This window comes from Sinocyclocheilus grahami, unplaced genomic scaffold, assembly GCF_001515645.1.
Source record: "Sinocyclocheilus grahami isolate Dianchi unplaced genomic scaffold, SAMN03320097.WGS_v1.1 scaffold61.1, whole genome shotgun sequence".
NCBI classification, from domain to species: domain Eukaryota; kingdom Metazoa; phylum Chordata; class Actinopteri; order Cypriniformes; family Cyprinidae; genus Sinocyclocheilus; species Sinocyclocheilus grahami.
This window is the reverse complement of record NW_015505240.1, coordinates 3,249,901-3,262,579: the sequence shown is the minus strand read 5'-3', so window position 1 is coordinate 3,262,579 and position 12,679 is coordinate 3,249,901. Positions and strand designations below refer to the sequence as shown.

The 12,679-nt window shown below is 37.8% G+C and overlaps 2 protein-coding genes across 2 annotated transcripts in view; one reads left to right on the top strand and one right to left on the bottom strand.

Moving 5' to 3' along the window:
• LOC107584651 (uncharacterized) overlaps nucleotides 1–7,324 on the bottom strand; it is a 30,542-nt gene extending 23,218 nt beyond the window's left edge. Inside the window, exons 1-2 of the mRNA XM_016271360.1 lie at nucleotides 7,301–7,324; nucleotides 6,188–6,284 (exon numbers count right to left, since the gene is read on the bottom strand). Coding sequence (XP_016126846.1) covers nucleotides 6,188–6,284; nucleotides 7,301–7,324 — 121 coding nt within the window. The remainder of the gene's footprint in view (nucleotides 1–6,187; nucleotides 6,285–7,300) is intronic.
• Nucleotides 5,503–11,723, top strand: ppp1r26 (protein phosphatase 1, regulatory subunit 26). Its single transcript, XM_016271283.1, has 2 exons — nucleotides 5,503–5,634; nucleotides 7,647–11,723. Exon 2 carries the CDS (start codon nucleotides 7,714–7,716, stop codon nucleotides 11,140–11,142), a length of 3,429 nt encoding a protein of 1,142 aa, XP_016126769.1. The 5' UTR covers nucleotides 5,503–5,634; nucleotides 7,647–7,713; the 3' UTR covers nucleotides 11,143–11,723.
• The last annotated feature ends 956 nt before the right edge of the window (nucleotides 11,724–12,679 follow it).

Sequence of the window (12,679 nt, the reverse complement as noted above, 5' to 3'; positions counted from 1 at the left end):
TTTGACAGGTTGATTACTGTATGTCCATTAGTAAAATGCTACTTCAATTAGTAAATTGAATGTGTATTAGGTCAGATTTGTGTGTCTGTTTGTGTGCTTCGTTAATAAATTAAGTGCAAATGTCAGTTATCCGGCAGGAAAGCTTGAATATGCAGGTGCTGCAAAAGTATAAAGCCACATTCAGCCCTAAATAACTCAGTCAAAATGATCAGAGAGAAACGAGCAGACGAGTGACAGTGTGTCTGCAACTGTGTAGGTGTTACAGGCAGACAAGAAGAGACAGCAGGTAAAAATTATAATGGCAGCGAAACGCATCTGAATCATCAATCTGAAAATAACACCCATTCTGTCTCCATCTCTTTTCCTCCCACACGTGCATACAAATACTTTCTTCACAATGATTCACGCACATGCCAAGATCCCAATTTTACAGTCCAGACTTTGCAAAGATTCACTCCAGTCATATAACAATTCTTAGATGATAAAACAAAAGATGCATTAAGACAAAAAAATGAACATGTCCATAGATAGTTAATGTGAACTACAACACAGCTGTGGTTACTCTGCTAAGACGCCTCTTTGAACTAAAAGTGATGAAGAGAGGTGAAGTTTGCTTTGAATGAAGTATCAGCACAGAATTCAGTATTCAGCATGTAATTGTTTTCTGGAGTGAGAAAACAGCCAGTCTGCCTTGATTCTCACACTAGTAAACAGCGCCACCATGTGTACAGACTGCTACACTATTAACACAATACAACAATAGCTATACTAAAGCTCATTCATAACAATTGTAATAAATAACTGAATTCAGCCTCATTACATCTTCATCCCTTCTGTTCTATTTACTAGGAATTAACAATTTAAGAGAATTCATTATGTGTGTGTGTGTGTGTGTGTGTGTGTATACATGCACACACACACACACACACATACTGTAACGATTCACTCAACTCACAATTCTCGATACTGATTTCACGATACGATTTACTCACGATTTTTTTTAACAATGTGATTTAAGACAAATTATAAGTGAAAATGTGTTCTTTTATTATTGCACTCTAAAAAATGCTGGGTTAAATATAACCCAGTGCTGGGTAAAATAGGGACAAACCCAGCAATTGAGTTGTTTTGACCCAGCGGTTGGGTTACTACCCAGAAGGTTGGGTTAAACATTTAATCAAACCGCTGGGTCAAAACAACCCAATTGCTGGGTTTGTCCCTATTTTACCCAGCACTGGGTTGTATTTAACCCAGCATTTTTTATAGTGTGCTTGGACAAAATGCTGCACATTTCTTTATAAAATCAATAAACAAATAACAAAACTAAATTGAAATGTTAACACAAACCCCAAAACAAATAAATAAGTGACACAATAACACAAATAAAAGAAATCTCTTCATACAAACAAACTTAGGCTTTGCCTGTGTTGTTTTCATTTAAAATTAGAGGCAACTGTATTTTAATCACAATCCAAACAGATGCTGCATTCATGTAGCATGAGCAGTTTTTAATCTAAATGAGATTATATAATTTCGAAATATGAAGCAAAAACAGAATGGTCTGACTTTATTTATTTTATTTATTTTTCTTTGTGCAACTATACTACATAAAACCTATCTGCACGAAACAACAACAGCCATTAGGCTGAATGAGAAAGCAAATTCACTCTCTGCCAGCAGGAGGCGCTTATGGAACAGCAGTAATACAGCGTTTCCTTGGTTACCGCTGTACACAGCAGCCCTGCGCTTATGAACAACGCTTTAATAATATGCATTATACAGAGTCAAGATGAAAATAAAATACTATCTAAACTTTTCTAAAGACAGCCAGTTACCCTCAGAGATACAGAACTCCGATTCCTTTAACATCTCAGCCGATTTGAACCGTCACATATTTTAAATCGGCTCCGTGTGCATCGTTACATCCCTAATACATACATACCACTGAAACATCATATAACAAAATCTACCAAAACTTGATCTGATCAAGCTAGAAAATGTTTAAAAAAACTTCAGAAATTCAAAAATCTGTTAAAATGTTTAAATCTGTTACAGATTAAGTTGGAAACTGTCTGCTTTGCAGGGTTATTATTGTTAACTAAAACTAAAACTATTAAAAAAAAATTATTACTTGAAATAAAGCTGAAATAAAATAAAATAAATATTAGATGAAAAACCTAAGCTATAAAAAATGTAGAAATGTTGCCTTGGCAACTAACTGAAATCAGTTTAAATTGAAGCACTAAAATGGGAAATCAATAAAAACTAAAACTGAAATAAATATTAATAATAATAATTAAAAGATTATAATAAAAATGGCAAAAGCACACAACAAAATGACTAAAACAAAAAAAAGTCAAATGAAAATGTATAAGAAAAATATTTAATCTAATATATATTTCTTTATATGATATAATTTTCTACCCATGATTAATATTACTTTTTGTCTTTATTTGTGCGTGTGTGTGTGTGTGTGTGTGTGTGTGTGTGTGTGTGTGTGTGTGTGTGTGTGTGTGTGTGTGTGTGTGTGTGTGTGTGTGTGTGTGTGTGTGTGGTGCTATTAACACAAAGAAAATGGAATGGAAAGAAAGAAGAAATATATATTATGTTCTTAAAAGAAATATTTGAATGGTGAAACATGATAGGAAAATATAAAAATAAAAGCTAATTATAAATATTAATAAAAACTATATCAGTATATAATTAATGATAAAAATACAATGATTTGTCTAATAACTCATGGTGGATGGTTCTAGTCCTGATCAACTAAAAAAATATATATTTTAGTAAAAATAATAAGCTAAACTGACAGCAGACAAAGACTAAACTGTCACAAAGCCTACATTAAACGATGTATTGGTGCCTTGATTTGAGTAAATCAGGTTTATGATCCATAAATAACTGCGCTTGAGTAATGCTAAAGAATCAGCAGAGTTCACGTCAGTCTAATGGCTGAGCAGAGGTGAGCTTGAGCCTTTGAGGTGTGAGATATAGAAAGAGCAGAAGAAAAAAGAGTGAGAAATGAATTTTGAAGATGCTCTACAGGACTGAAGTTTACCCACTGATCCACAAAATACAGACTACAACATCATCTTATGGACCATTTATCTTCCTAATGATTCTAACAAGAATGAGATCATTTGCTAATTAAATAATTAAATAAAGTTATAATTGTAACTCGTTGTCATGAATCACAACGATATATGCTACAGTCTACAAAGCATGATCTGAATACCATTACTGCAAGAGCCAAATACGGTTAAATAGTGACCTTCAACATAAATGTGTAGTAACATCAAAATTATGTTATCCATTCTTTATTTCAGAAATAAAAGTTTAAATTATTTTTGAATTTATGCATAAAAGCAAACCTTCAAATCTTAGATACAAAAAACCTATTTAACATTTTAATTATTGTTGCCCAGGAAAAATGATCAATTTCTTTTAATTTAATTACCCTTTCAGTTAATCACTGTCAAAAAAAGTTAATTATTTGATGTTATATTGTTACATACATTGTATATATGTTATATATAATAAAAGTACTAAAAGGACCCTGCTTTTTTTTACAGATTTTTTCCAACTTTTAAAATAATAATATAGTCCTTAAAATCATGCAGTGACTTAAAATGTTAAACAAATCATTAACATTTGAGCTTCTTTGTCTAGATTTATAAACTCTGAGAAAATTCTAGACTTGTGATTTTATTTTATAAATAAAAATAATAATAAAAATAAAAAGGCTGCCCGGGAGGTGACATGGTCGGTTCACTTAGTTTTGTCGTGGTCACGAGATAATAACTCGTGGGAACGTGATAATATGGCCACGAGATATTAATTCATGGGTACATTTTGTCAAGGTAACGACATCCATTTCTCATGGCCGAGTTTAATGCGTAAACATTAAATTATTATATTTACGTGGCCACGAGTTTAATAATAACCTGCGTAAATGGATAAAACATTTCTATTAACATTAAACATTTCATTTTATATTTGTATATTATTATTATTATTATTATTACGTTAACTTATTAGGGCTATATTTTTATATTTATTGTTAGGCTATATATGCTTATTTCCCCTTTCAATTTGTGTATCACTTTACCTAGTTAACGTTTTGTATAATTATGCTAGCATTTGCTTGCCTACCATATATTTAGCAAATAAACGCCTGACAATTATGCCAATAAAGTTTTGACTTTATGACTGTATTTATGCCCATGTGTGATGATAAATTAGCGTGTTGTTTTTTCATTTACAAATGAAACTATGTGAATGATTAGGCCTAATTCCTCAACGAAACACTATAGTATTTATAATTATGGTCTATTAATTAGCCGAAATAAAATGAATATATATGTACAATTTAAACTGCATTCCAGCAAAAATTCCAGTCAGCATAATCAAAGCTTTATTGGCATGTCGAGCATTTACAGTAGGCTATTATTTACAAAAGTATTCAGAACGTTAAGTAAAGAGATCAAAATGAAGGGAAAAATGAATATTAAAATATAACCAATAATAATAGGCTAATAATAATAATATAATAATAATAATATACAAATATTAAGGGGAAAAGACGATCAATTATTGGACTCACAAGACTGTAGCATGGATACAAATTTTTTCTTGTAGGCCTATTTTATATTATGCACTTTATGTAACATTTATTAATGATGACACACTTCATTTGAATGCTGACTATTGCACGTAATACAGTCCGGTAGCCAAGGCCTATGGTGAATATAATAATTTAATAATGTAATAATTTCTATAATAAATAATATGATCATTTCTTAAATATTAATGAATCCATCTCTGATAATCCCGGGTTGCTAAGGTCACGCAGGTTTGTTTACGCATTAAACTTCCCATGAGTTATTATCTCGTGGCCACGACAAAAGTAAGTGAACCGAACATGTCACCTCCCGGGCACCGTATAATTCTGACTTTTATTAGTTCTGACTTTTTTCTTGCAATTGCCAGTTTATATCTCACAATTCTGACGTATTTCTTGCAACTGCCAGTTTATATCTCATAATTCTGACTTTTCTTCTCAGAACTTTAAGTTTATAGGCCCTATCAATTATGGCCCTTATCACAATTATGTTTTGTTTAGTTTTTTTCCTTTTTCTTTTTCCACCCCACAATTCTGACTTTTCCCTCGCAATAGCCAGTTTATTCCTCGCACGTAAAAAGTATTTTTTTAATTTTATTTTTTTTAAGTTCTCATGGCAGAGTAGATTTCAGATCTGCAGTTTTCCAGACATTCTCTCAACCAACTTCAGGCATCCTGAACGCTTTTCCCATGCATGCTGGACACTGGTTGGCTTCTTTTCCTCTACCATTCAATCAAACTCAACTAAAAATAAACGTTTGGTAAAGAAATTTATATGTAGACACAATACATATCTGACTACACCATTCATTTCACAACACAGTTCCAGTCCGTTCTGCAGTACTGTGTCTTTAAGTGATTTCTGAAGGTAAGTCGGAAGGCAGAAGGGGCGCACGAGACGGCAGCACGCGCCCGCTCCCGTATGTGGACACTCCAAAAAATGTGTAAAGAATTGCAAAAGCTGGATGTGTTACACTGGAAGATAAACGCAACAGCCGTTCATCAGTTGTAAGGTGAGCCTCATCCCTTTAGCTGTCGCCTGCATGCAGCGGGCTGTTACTTCTGTGATGTTTTTCGTTAGAGGGACACAATACAAAGACGGTTTAGCGAAATGAACCGGCGTGAAGTGAAGAGGCCCCGCGAGCGTCTCAGCGCTTGTATCTCATGGCGAACTTCAGCTTTCCTCCTTGCCTTTCTTTGCTACATTTTAGGAGGCTGTTTTATTAAATGTCACATATAAACGCACGACCTCCGAACTTCGCCCTAACAGACCCTCTTTTGTCACTAAACGAGTGTAAACACGGCCGGAGACACCGTGGCCGGCACGCGGAAGACGCGGGTTCCTCTGCGGTGTATCTTAGCTCCGCTCCCCGGTCGCGAGTGCAGGCAGAGCCGCGAGCTGCGCGCAGGGACAGCCCGGTGAGACGGAGCTCTGACGGCCGATTGCAAAAGCACAAAAAAACTACAACTTTCTCGCATTGAAGTGCAAAGGCGATACAATGTCTCCATTTAGCGGGAGTTTCATTGTGGCATCGTAGTGGAGGGAGTTATTTTGTCATAACTTACGTGAGTTTATTGTCTGAGGTGATGAAGCGTTGAAGGCGGCGGAGGGGCCTCGGCTACGGCACCGCTCGGGTCTCGATGCATGTAGCCTAAATGCACCCTTAAAATTAGCAATAGCAATCTGTAGCCTATGAATATGGCCATTCTGATTCCTCTTAACGATTCTGATTCGTTCACGGTTCTATTATTTTATTATTTCGACGAATTAATATTTTAAATGAAAGTAATTCTTCTTCTCAGGTGATGCTATCATTCAGCAAACGCAACAAAGCACAAATAATTGTTTACACGGATTTCTCTGTTGTATAAATAACTAACTGTATATTAGATAAAACGACTAAATATTAAAATACATGTACCATTTAATTTAATCATTTATATAAAACGCCACTGAATCAAAACTCATATTTTTGAACACACTGTCATATGAACAATTAGTCAGTAACTACACGAAGCCCTACGTAGGCCTACAACATAACACGCTGGCAGTTCTTAGCTAATTCGAAGTAAAGAAAGTAATAATTTACAGTTCAGTGAGTCAGATTCATTCAGCAAACGCTCTGAGTGCCATTATTTAACGTGTCTAATAATAGTAATAATAATTTTATAATAGGCCTATAACATAATTTTATAAAATATAATATTATAATATAACAATTTACAGAACATGGGGTTTATGCTATTTAGTAGGCCTGTGTTGTTTCTGAATGGCCAAAAAAGTTGAATATCCTCCTTGCCTGATGATGATGGTACATTTTTGAAAATGAATTGAAGCTGACTTAGCTTTTTCCAAATATTTCTGAAGTTTTTAGGGAGTTTTTATTTTTGCCTGTATAATTGCAGTTCAATACCTATAAACTTGGCAGGGCTTTAAGCACTATTACGACTGAATTGTGATTTTTCCAGTTTACACATGGAACAAACACTGGGCTAAATATTGTATTAGTATTAGCCTTTCTATCAAGTGACTATCAAGTTTTTTTTACAATTGGTCTTTTAAATAATTTTCCCCAAAAGTATGTGCAAACTACCGGTAATTAAAAAACATTAATAGACTGTGTATGACACACTCACAATTGGTAAATGTGGGCTTATACACGATCTCAAGGTTCTTACAACCCTTCCTGTCTGATCAGCCATTGTTCTAGCTTTTTTTATTACATTTTAGATGAAAGTTTTGAGCAAATATGCATAAAAAATCTAATTAAATGAGAATCTGCTGATCATGCCAGTTCTGTCAGTTATGAATGTTGATTTTTTTTTTTTATCCAGTAAATTGTTGTATTTCACCCCGGCAGATAATTTCTATGTGGTTAAAGTGAGAATTTTACAGCTCTCACTGGTCCTGCCTACCATTAATGCTTTTGAAAAATTAAACCTTGTCAGTTTAAATGTGATATTCTAAACACATAAAATTTTATTGATGTTGTTGAAATTAAGAATTCTGTTTCTTCCTTTTTAGAATGTAAACAAGATCACCGGTGGAGCTTTCCCATGCACCTACATCCCTTCCATTCCAACCTTCTAGAATGTTCCTGAAGACAGTTCCTCCGGTGGTGGCAATTCACTCGGAATGGAGGTCCAATAAGAGCTGCAGCCTGCCTCTCTTTTTCAATGACAGTGCCTCCGACAGCGACCTTGCCTCTGTTAGCGGCACCCCCATCCCACAGAAGATCCAGATGATTATAGAGAGCCTCCACAGCACCCAGTCTTCGGACATGAGCGAAAACGTGCAGACCGAAAAGGCTGCTCATTCCAGCCACGAGGCTGGCTACAAGGGTCAAATGCGACTCATGGACACGTCTGCGAGATCCCGGCGAACAGGGGTGGACACTAAGCTACAGACCGCCAGATCTGATACTGGCGATGTTTCGGACAGTGACGATTCTGTGGACAGAGGCATTGAGGAGGCCATTCAGGAGTATTTGAAGGAGAAGGTGGACCACAAGCGCAAAGGGGATCCGATGACAAGTTCGCCCCCAGCACCCAAGCTTCAGCGGAGGGAACCAACTGTCCCAGATGCTGCTAAACAACACACACATTCCAGTAGTGGTAAGGTGCTAACTGCTAGCAATCATATACAGAGAGCCTTGAGTGGGACGCAGCCCCTAAAGAAGAAAGTCAAGAAGAAGAAGCTAAGCAAAGAAAATCCCTTTAAGAAAGCAGACACAAGTAAAGTTTTGCCTATAAAAAGTCTTCCTCCACCCAGAGCTAAGAAAGGATCTTCCTCGTCTTCAGAGATGGACAGATCTCCACCTCGTCTTGTCATTAAAGAGGAAGAGGAATGGCTTGATTCAAGCAGTGATGATGGAATTGAAGAGGAGATTCAGAGATTCCAGCAGGAGAAAAAAGAAAAACAGGAAGGTGAAAAAGATGCCCTGAGTTCTTCACGACACAAGGAGGACTCTGAATCGAGCAGCGATGAAGGTATTGAGGAAGCCATCCGTCGCTTCCAGGTAGAAAAACACAAGCAGAAGAAAAAGAAAAGTCCTCTCAAACCTGCCCAACTTGTGCCTGCGCAACGTAGCAGATCAGCTGTCACTTCTCCCGAATGCATGATCACTCAGCCATTCAAAGCACTGTCCAAGAAGAGCAAGAAGAAGTTGACAACCAAGAAGTCTAATCTCCCTACACCACTGGGTGTAAGCCACTTTTTGAACAAGTGTACATCCCAGAGCTCTAAAGTCAAAGGATGTGCACCACCCCTTTCAAACCCAAAACAAACCCACACTGAACATCAGATCCATTCCAGTCTCAAGGTCAACACTGCTGAGCTGTTGTGTGCTGAAGCCATTCTAGACATCTCCAAAACCGTCATGCCCGAGGTGTTTGAGCCTAACTTAAGCATTGCTAACAGAAATTTTCTTCAGACGCCAACATTCCTCACTGTTGCACCATCTGCGGATAAAAGTGATGAAAGCTCTGTTGACAGTGAGGACGGAATTGAACAAGAGATAAGAAAATTTTTGGAACATAAAGCAAAGATGAACAAAGAGCTTCCGACAACAGCAGGTGCACCTTCGCCAGCTTCAGGAGATCCCACAGCAAGCAAAGAACCAAAGAAGAAGATGAAGGAAACCCAGCCGAATAAAGCAGTAAGGCTCTCCCTGTCAAAAAAACGCAAGTTCAAAGAAGAACAAAGCAAACTTTCCAGAGATGGTGAATTAGTTTTGAATGTTAAAGAGGAGCCTCCAGGGACACCTCTGATTCATAGTTGCTCCACCAGACCAGAGCTTTTAACCACTCCCACTGTGACATCACATTCAAGTAGTCTAGCCACCATGAAAAACAGTAAACTGAAGCAGAACTCCCCACCTCGTAAGGGTACAGATAGTAGTGCACCCAAAGACAAAGGTTCCACTTACAGTATGTCCAGCCCAAAGACTGTGATTGGCTCAGAGAGAAACGACAGCAGTGACAAAAGCAGCTCCCTGGACAGTGATGAGGATCTAGATGCTGCAATTAAAGACTTGCTTAAGACAAAGAAAAAAGTCAAAAAGAAAGTGAGAGACCCGAAGGCAAGAAAAAGTGCCAGACCTTGCGAGGCATCATCTTTGGATGCTGTGAAAAAACAGAAACCTTTAACAGACCAGAAGAGTATCCCACCTTCCAAGCTTGTTAAGTCTAGCATCTTGAAAGGTGGCAAAGAGACACTGAATGTTCAGACTAAAAACGACAAGAGTGATAAAAGCAAAGCAGTTAAAGGCAAATCGGAAGTCCAGAACATCAAACAATCTAAAAGCCATGCACAAGCCGACAAGGTGACTGGGAATGGTGGGGTTCCCAAGCCCCAAGATGTGGACATACCTTCTTCCAGTCCGCATGCAGATGACGATGACAGTTCTGTGGACAGCGATGATAGCATTGAGCAAGAGATTAGGAGATTTCTAGCTGAAAGAGCCAAGGAGTCTGCACCTCTCACTGCAAACACCAATCAGGAGGACGTGGCCGTAGACTCCTTGACCACACCTGCGGAGTGTGATTTTAAACCAGAACCTCAAACGATTCTAAATGAAACTCCAATGTCTACTTCAGCATTAACCTCTGGTAGACTCTTCAAGAGTGAAACGCAAGCAGAATCCATAGGCATACCTGCAAGATCCACGGATGCACCTGCAGAACTCAACAAGGGGCCAGTCCTGACACCAGGCAGCTCTTGCATTATGAGTTTTAGGAGGACCGAAAGTCAAAAAATTGAGAATTCGACTCAAAGAGATCCAAAGAATGGCAGCTCCCAGACAGGAAAGGACACTCCAACAGGTCATACCATCAAACCCAACTCCTTCACTACGCCCTCTGTGAGCTCCGAGATGCCCCGATTATCGGGTCATCAACACCAGAACCTATTCCTGATGAGGCCCGTGAACAGCAGTATGAGCGACATCAAGGAACTTTCCTCTGCAGAGAGTAATGACCTTGCCGTCAGCCGCCAGAGTAGATCAGCCACTAGGATACCTTTGAAGGAAGTAATTAGTTCTCTTTGTCCCTCGCCTATCTCGAAACCTCAAATTAGTTCCCCTGCTGTCACCACTGTTGACCTCTCGACCTCAGCGCCCCCTAGGGGCAGGACAGAGAGACTTTACTTGCAAAACCGCCTGAAAATTGACCGACATCTCTCAGATAGACCACACTTATCCCCCGCCACCTCGCACCTGTGCCAGCCCTCAGCTGTACTGCAGGTCCACCAGGACAGCAGTGTAATCCAGTTACAACGGGACCAGGTTGCTTTCCCAACGCCCTTAGCAAAGACAAACCACCTGCAGGTCAGCCAGATTGAGGCAATTGAGTCCACTGCAAGTTTAGGAGAAAGACAAAGGGAGGGAGGAAGTGTTAGCAAGGAAGGGAAAGAGCAGGAAGATGAGGAAGAGAAATGTGTTGATGAGACAGATGTAGAGTCAGATGAGGAAAGGAAAGATCAGAAGACAAAAGACAGGAGGAAGCAGCCCCCTAATCAGTGAGTACCTACCTGTTCTCTCCAAACACACACACATATCAGTTGAGGGAACATGGTCGCCAAAAGCCCAGTATGTACCCATGCTCTTGTTCCATCTAAGATACGAAAGACTTCTTCATAAAATTGTTGATGTCTTTAATTAGAAAGATTAATGAGTATTTTGGTCATTTGTTCGGGCGGATCTATGGATCCAAATCTGTGATTCGCAGGTATTTTGCAAGATTCCCAACCATACAGCCGATATTTTTCTTCGGCTTTAAGCATTAGTTGTTTTATTTTAGCATTAGCCTGACGGACTGCAGCGTCTCATCCTGCATTTCAGTGTTTCTGTCTTTTTGTACTGTATTATTTAGGCTCCAAGTGACGACACTTAGGACTCTTTGAGTGTACCACATCCTTTTTTTGTATGTTTGTACATTTATAAATATATTTAAAAGCAGACATGATGTCATGAAGAGAGATTAAACTTTGTTTTTTATTGTTTGTGTTGTATTTTCTCTGCAGCAGCTGCATTTCTGAATGGAACGTTGCTTTTTGAGAAATTCTCATTTGAGACTGCAAAAAGTAATTGCAATTAAAAACCGAAGGTTTATGAGTTTACATGTTAAATAGTTCCCAGGTTTAAATATTTACCCTAAGAAAGTCCTTTTTTTTCTGCAAAAAATTCCACAAGTTAAATACCACCATTAAAATTGCGTCTTTAAATTGTATGAAGGACTGTAGAATGTAAAGGCCAAGAGAATGAAAACGCTTTTGTTTGCATCAATGCATATTAAGTTGTTAATCATTCACAATGGTTCAGCATCATCATTTAGACCCTTGACCTATGAGAAGACGGTCTGAGTAACCTTTCAGTAACGTTAAAATAATCCCTAGGTTTCTAAATGAGGAAAATCTCACTTCAACAGTAAATGACTAAGATGGGCCTCATTTGAGAAACACTAGCAGATTTTTTTTTAAATCTTCAAATTACTAACTTGCCCTCAACAAGCAGATTTTTTCACGATGTTCCCTTTTAACACAGTTTATGTACTTAGTTGGGAATTCTTTATATTCATGTCATAACCAGGATATTTTTTGTACAACTACAACATTCAAGGATTTATATCTGCATATTTCAAGGATGAAACTCTCTCTTTCAGTGTCTCAAAATTCAGTCATCTTTCTCCTGTTGCACATTTTTGCATACTTATCAAATCACATTTGTCAAGTCACACCAGTCCCTCCTTCTCATCCCTCTCTTTGCACCTGTTTCTTAGTTCCTGTTTCTGTTGCTTATTATATGTGGGTGTTTCCTATGTGAAAAGAATGTTATTTATTTTTGTTTATAGAAGAGAAGAAAGTAAAGACTCATGCTGACTATGCTGGGCATTGCCAGCTTTCATAAATATTTTGCAAAAAAGAAAAAAATGATTTTTTTGGTCCCCTGCTCTGCACAGAGAAACGAAACTCAAACTGTATCTCTGAAGATGTATAATAAAAATTGACTTTGAGACACAAGGCTGTATGGTTCTTACACTACGTGTGTGTGTGTGTGTGTG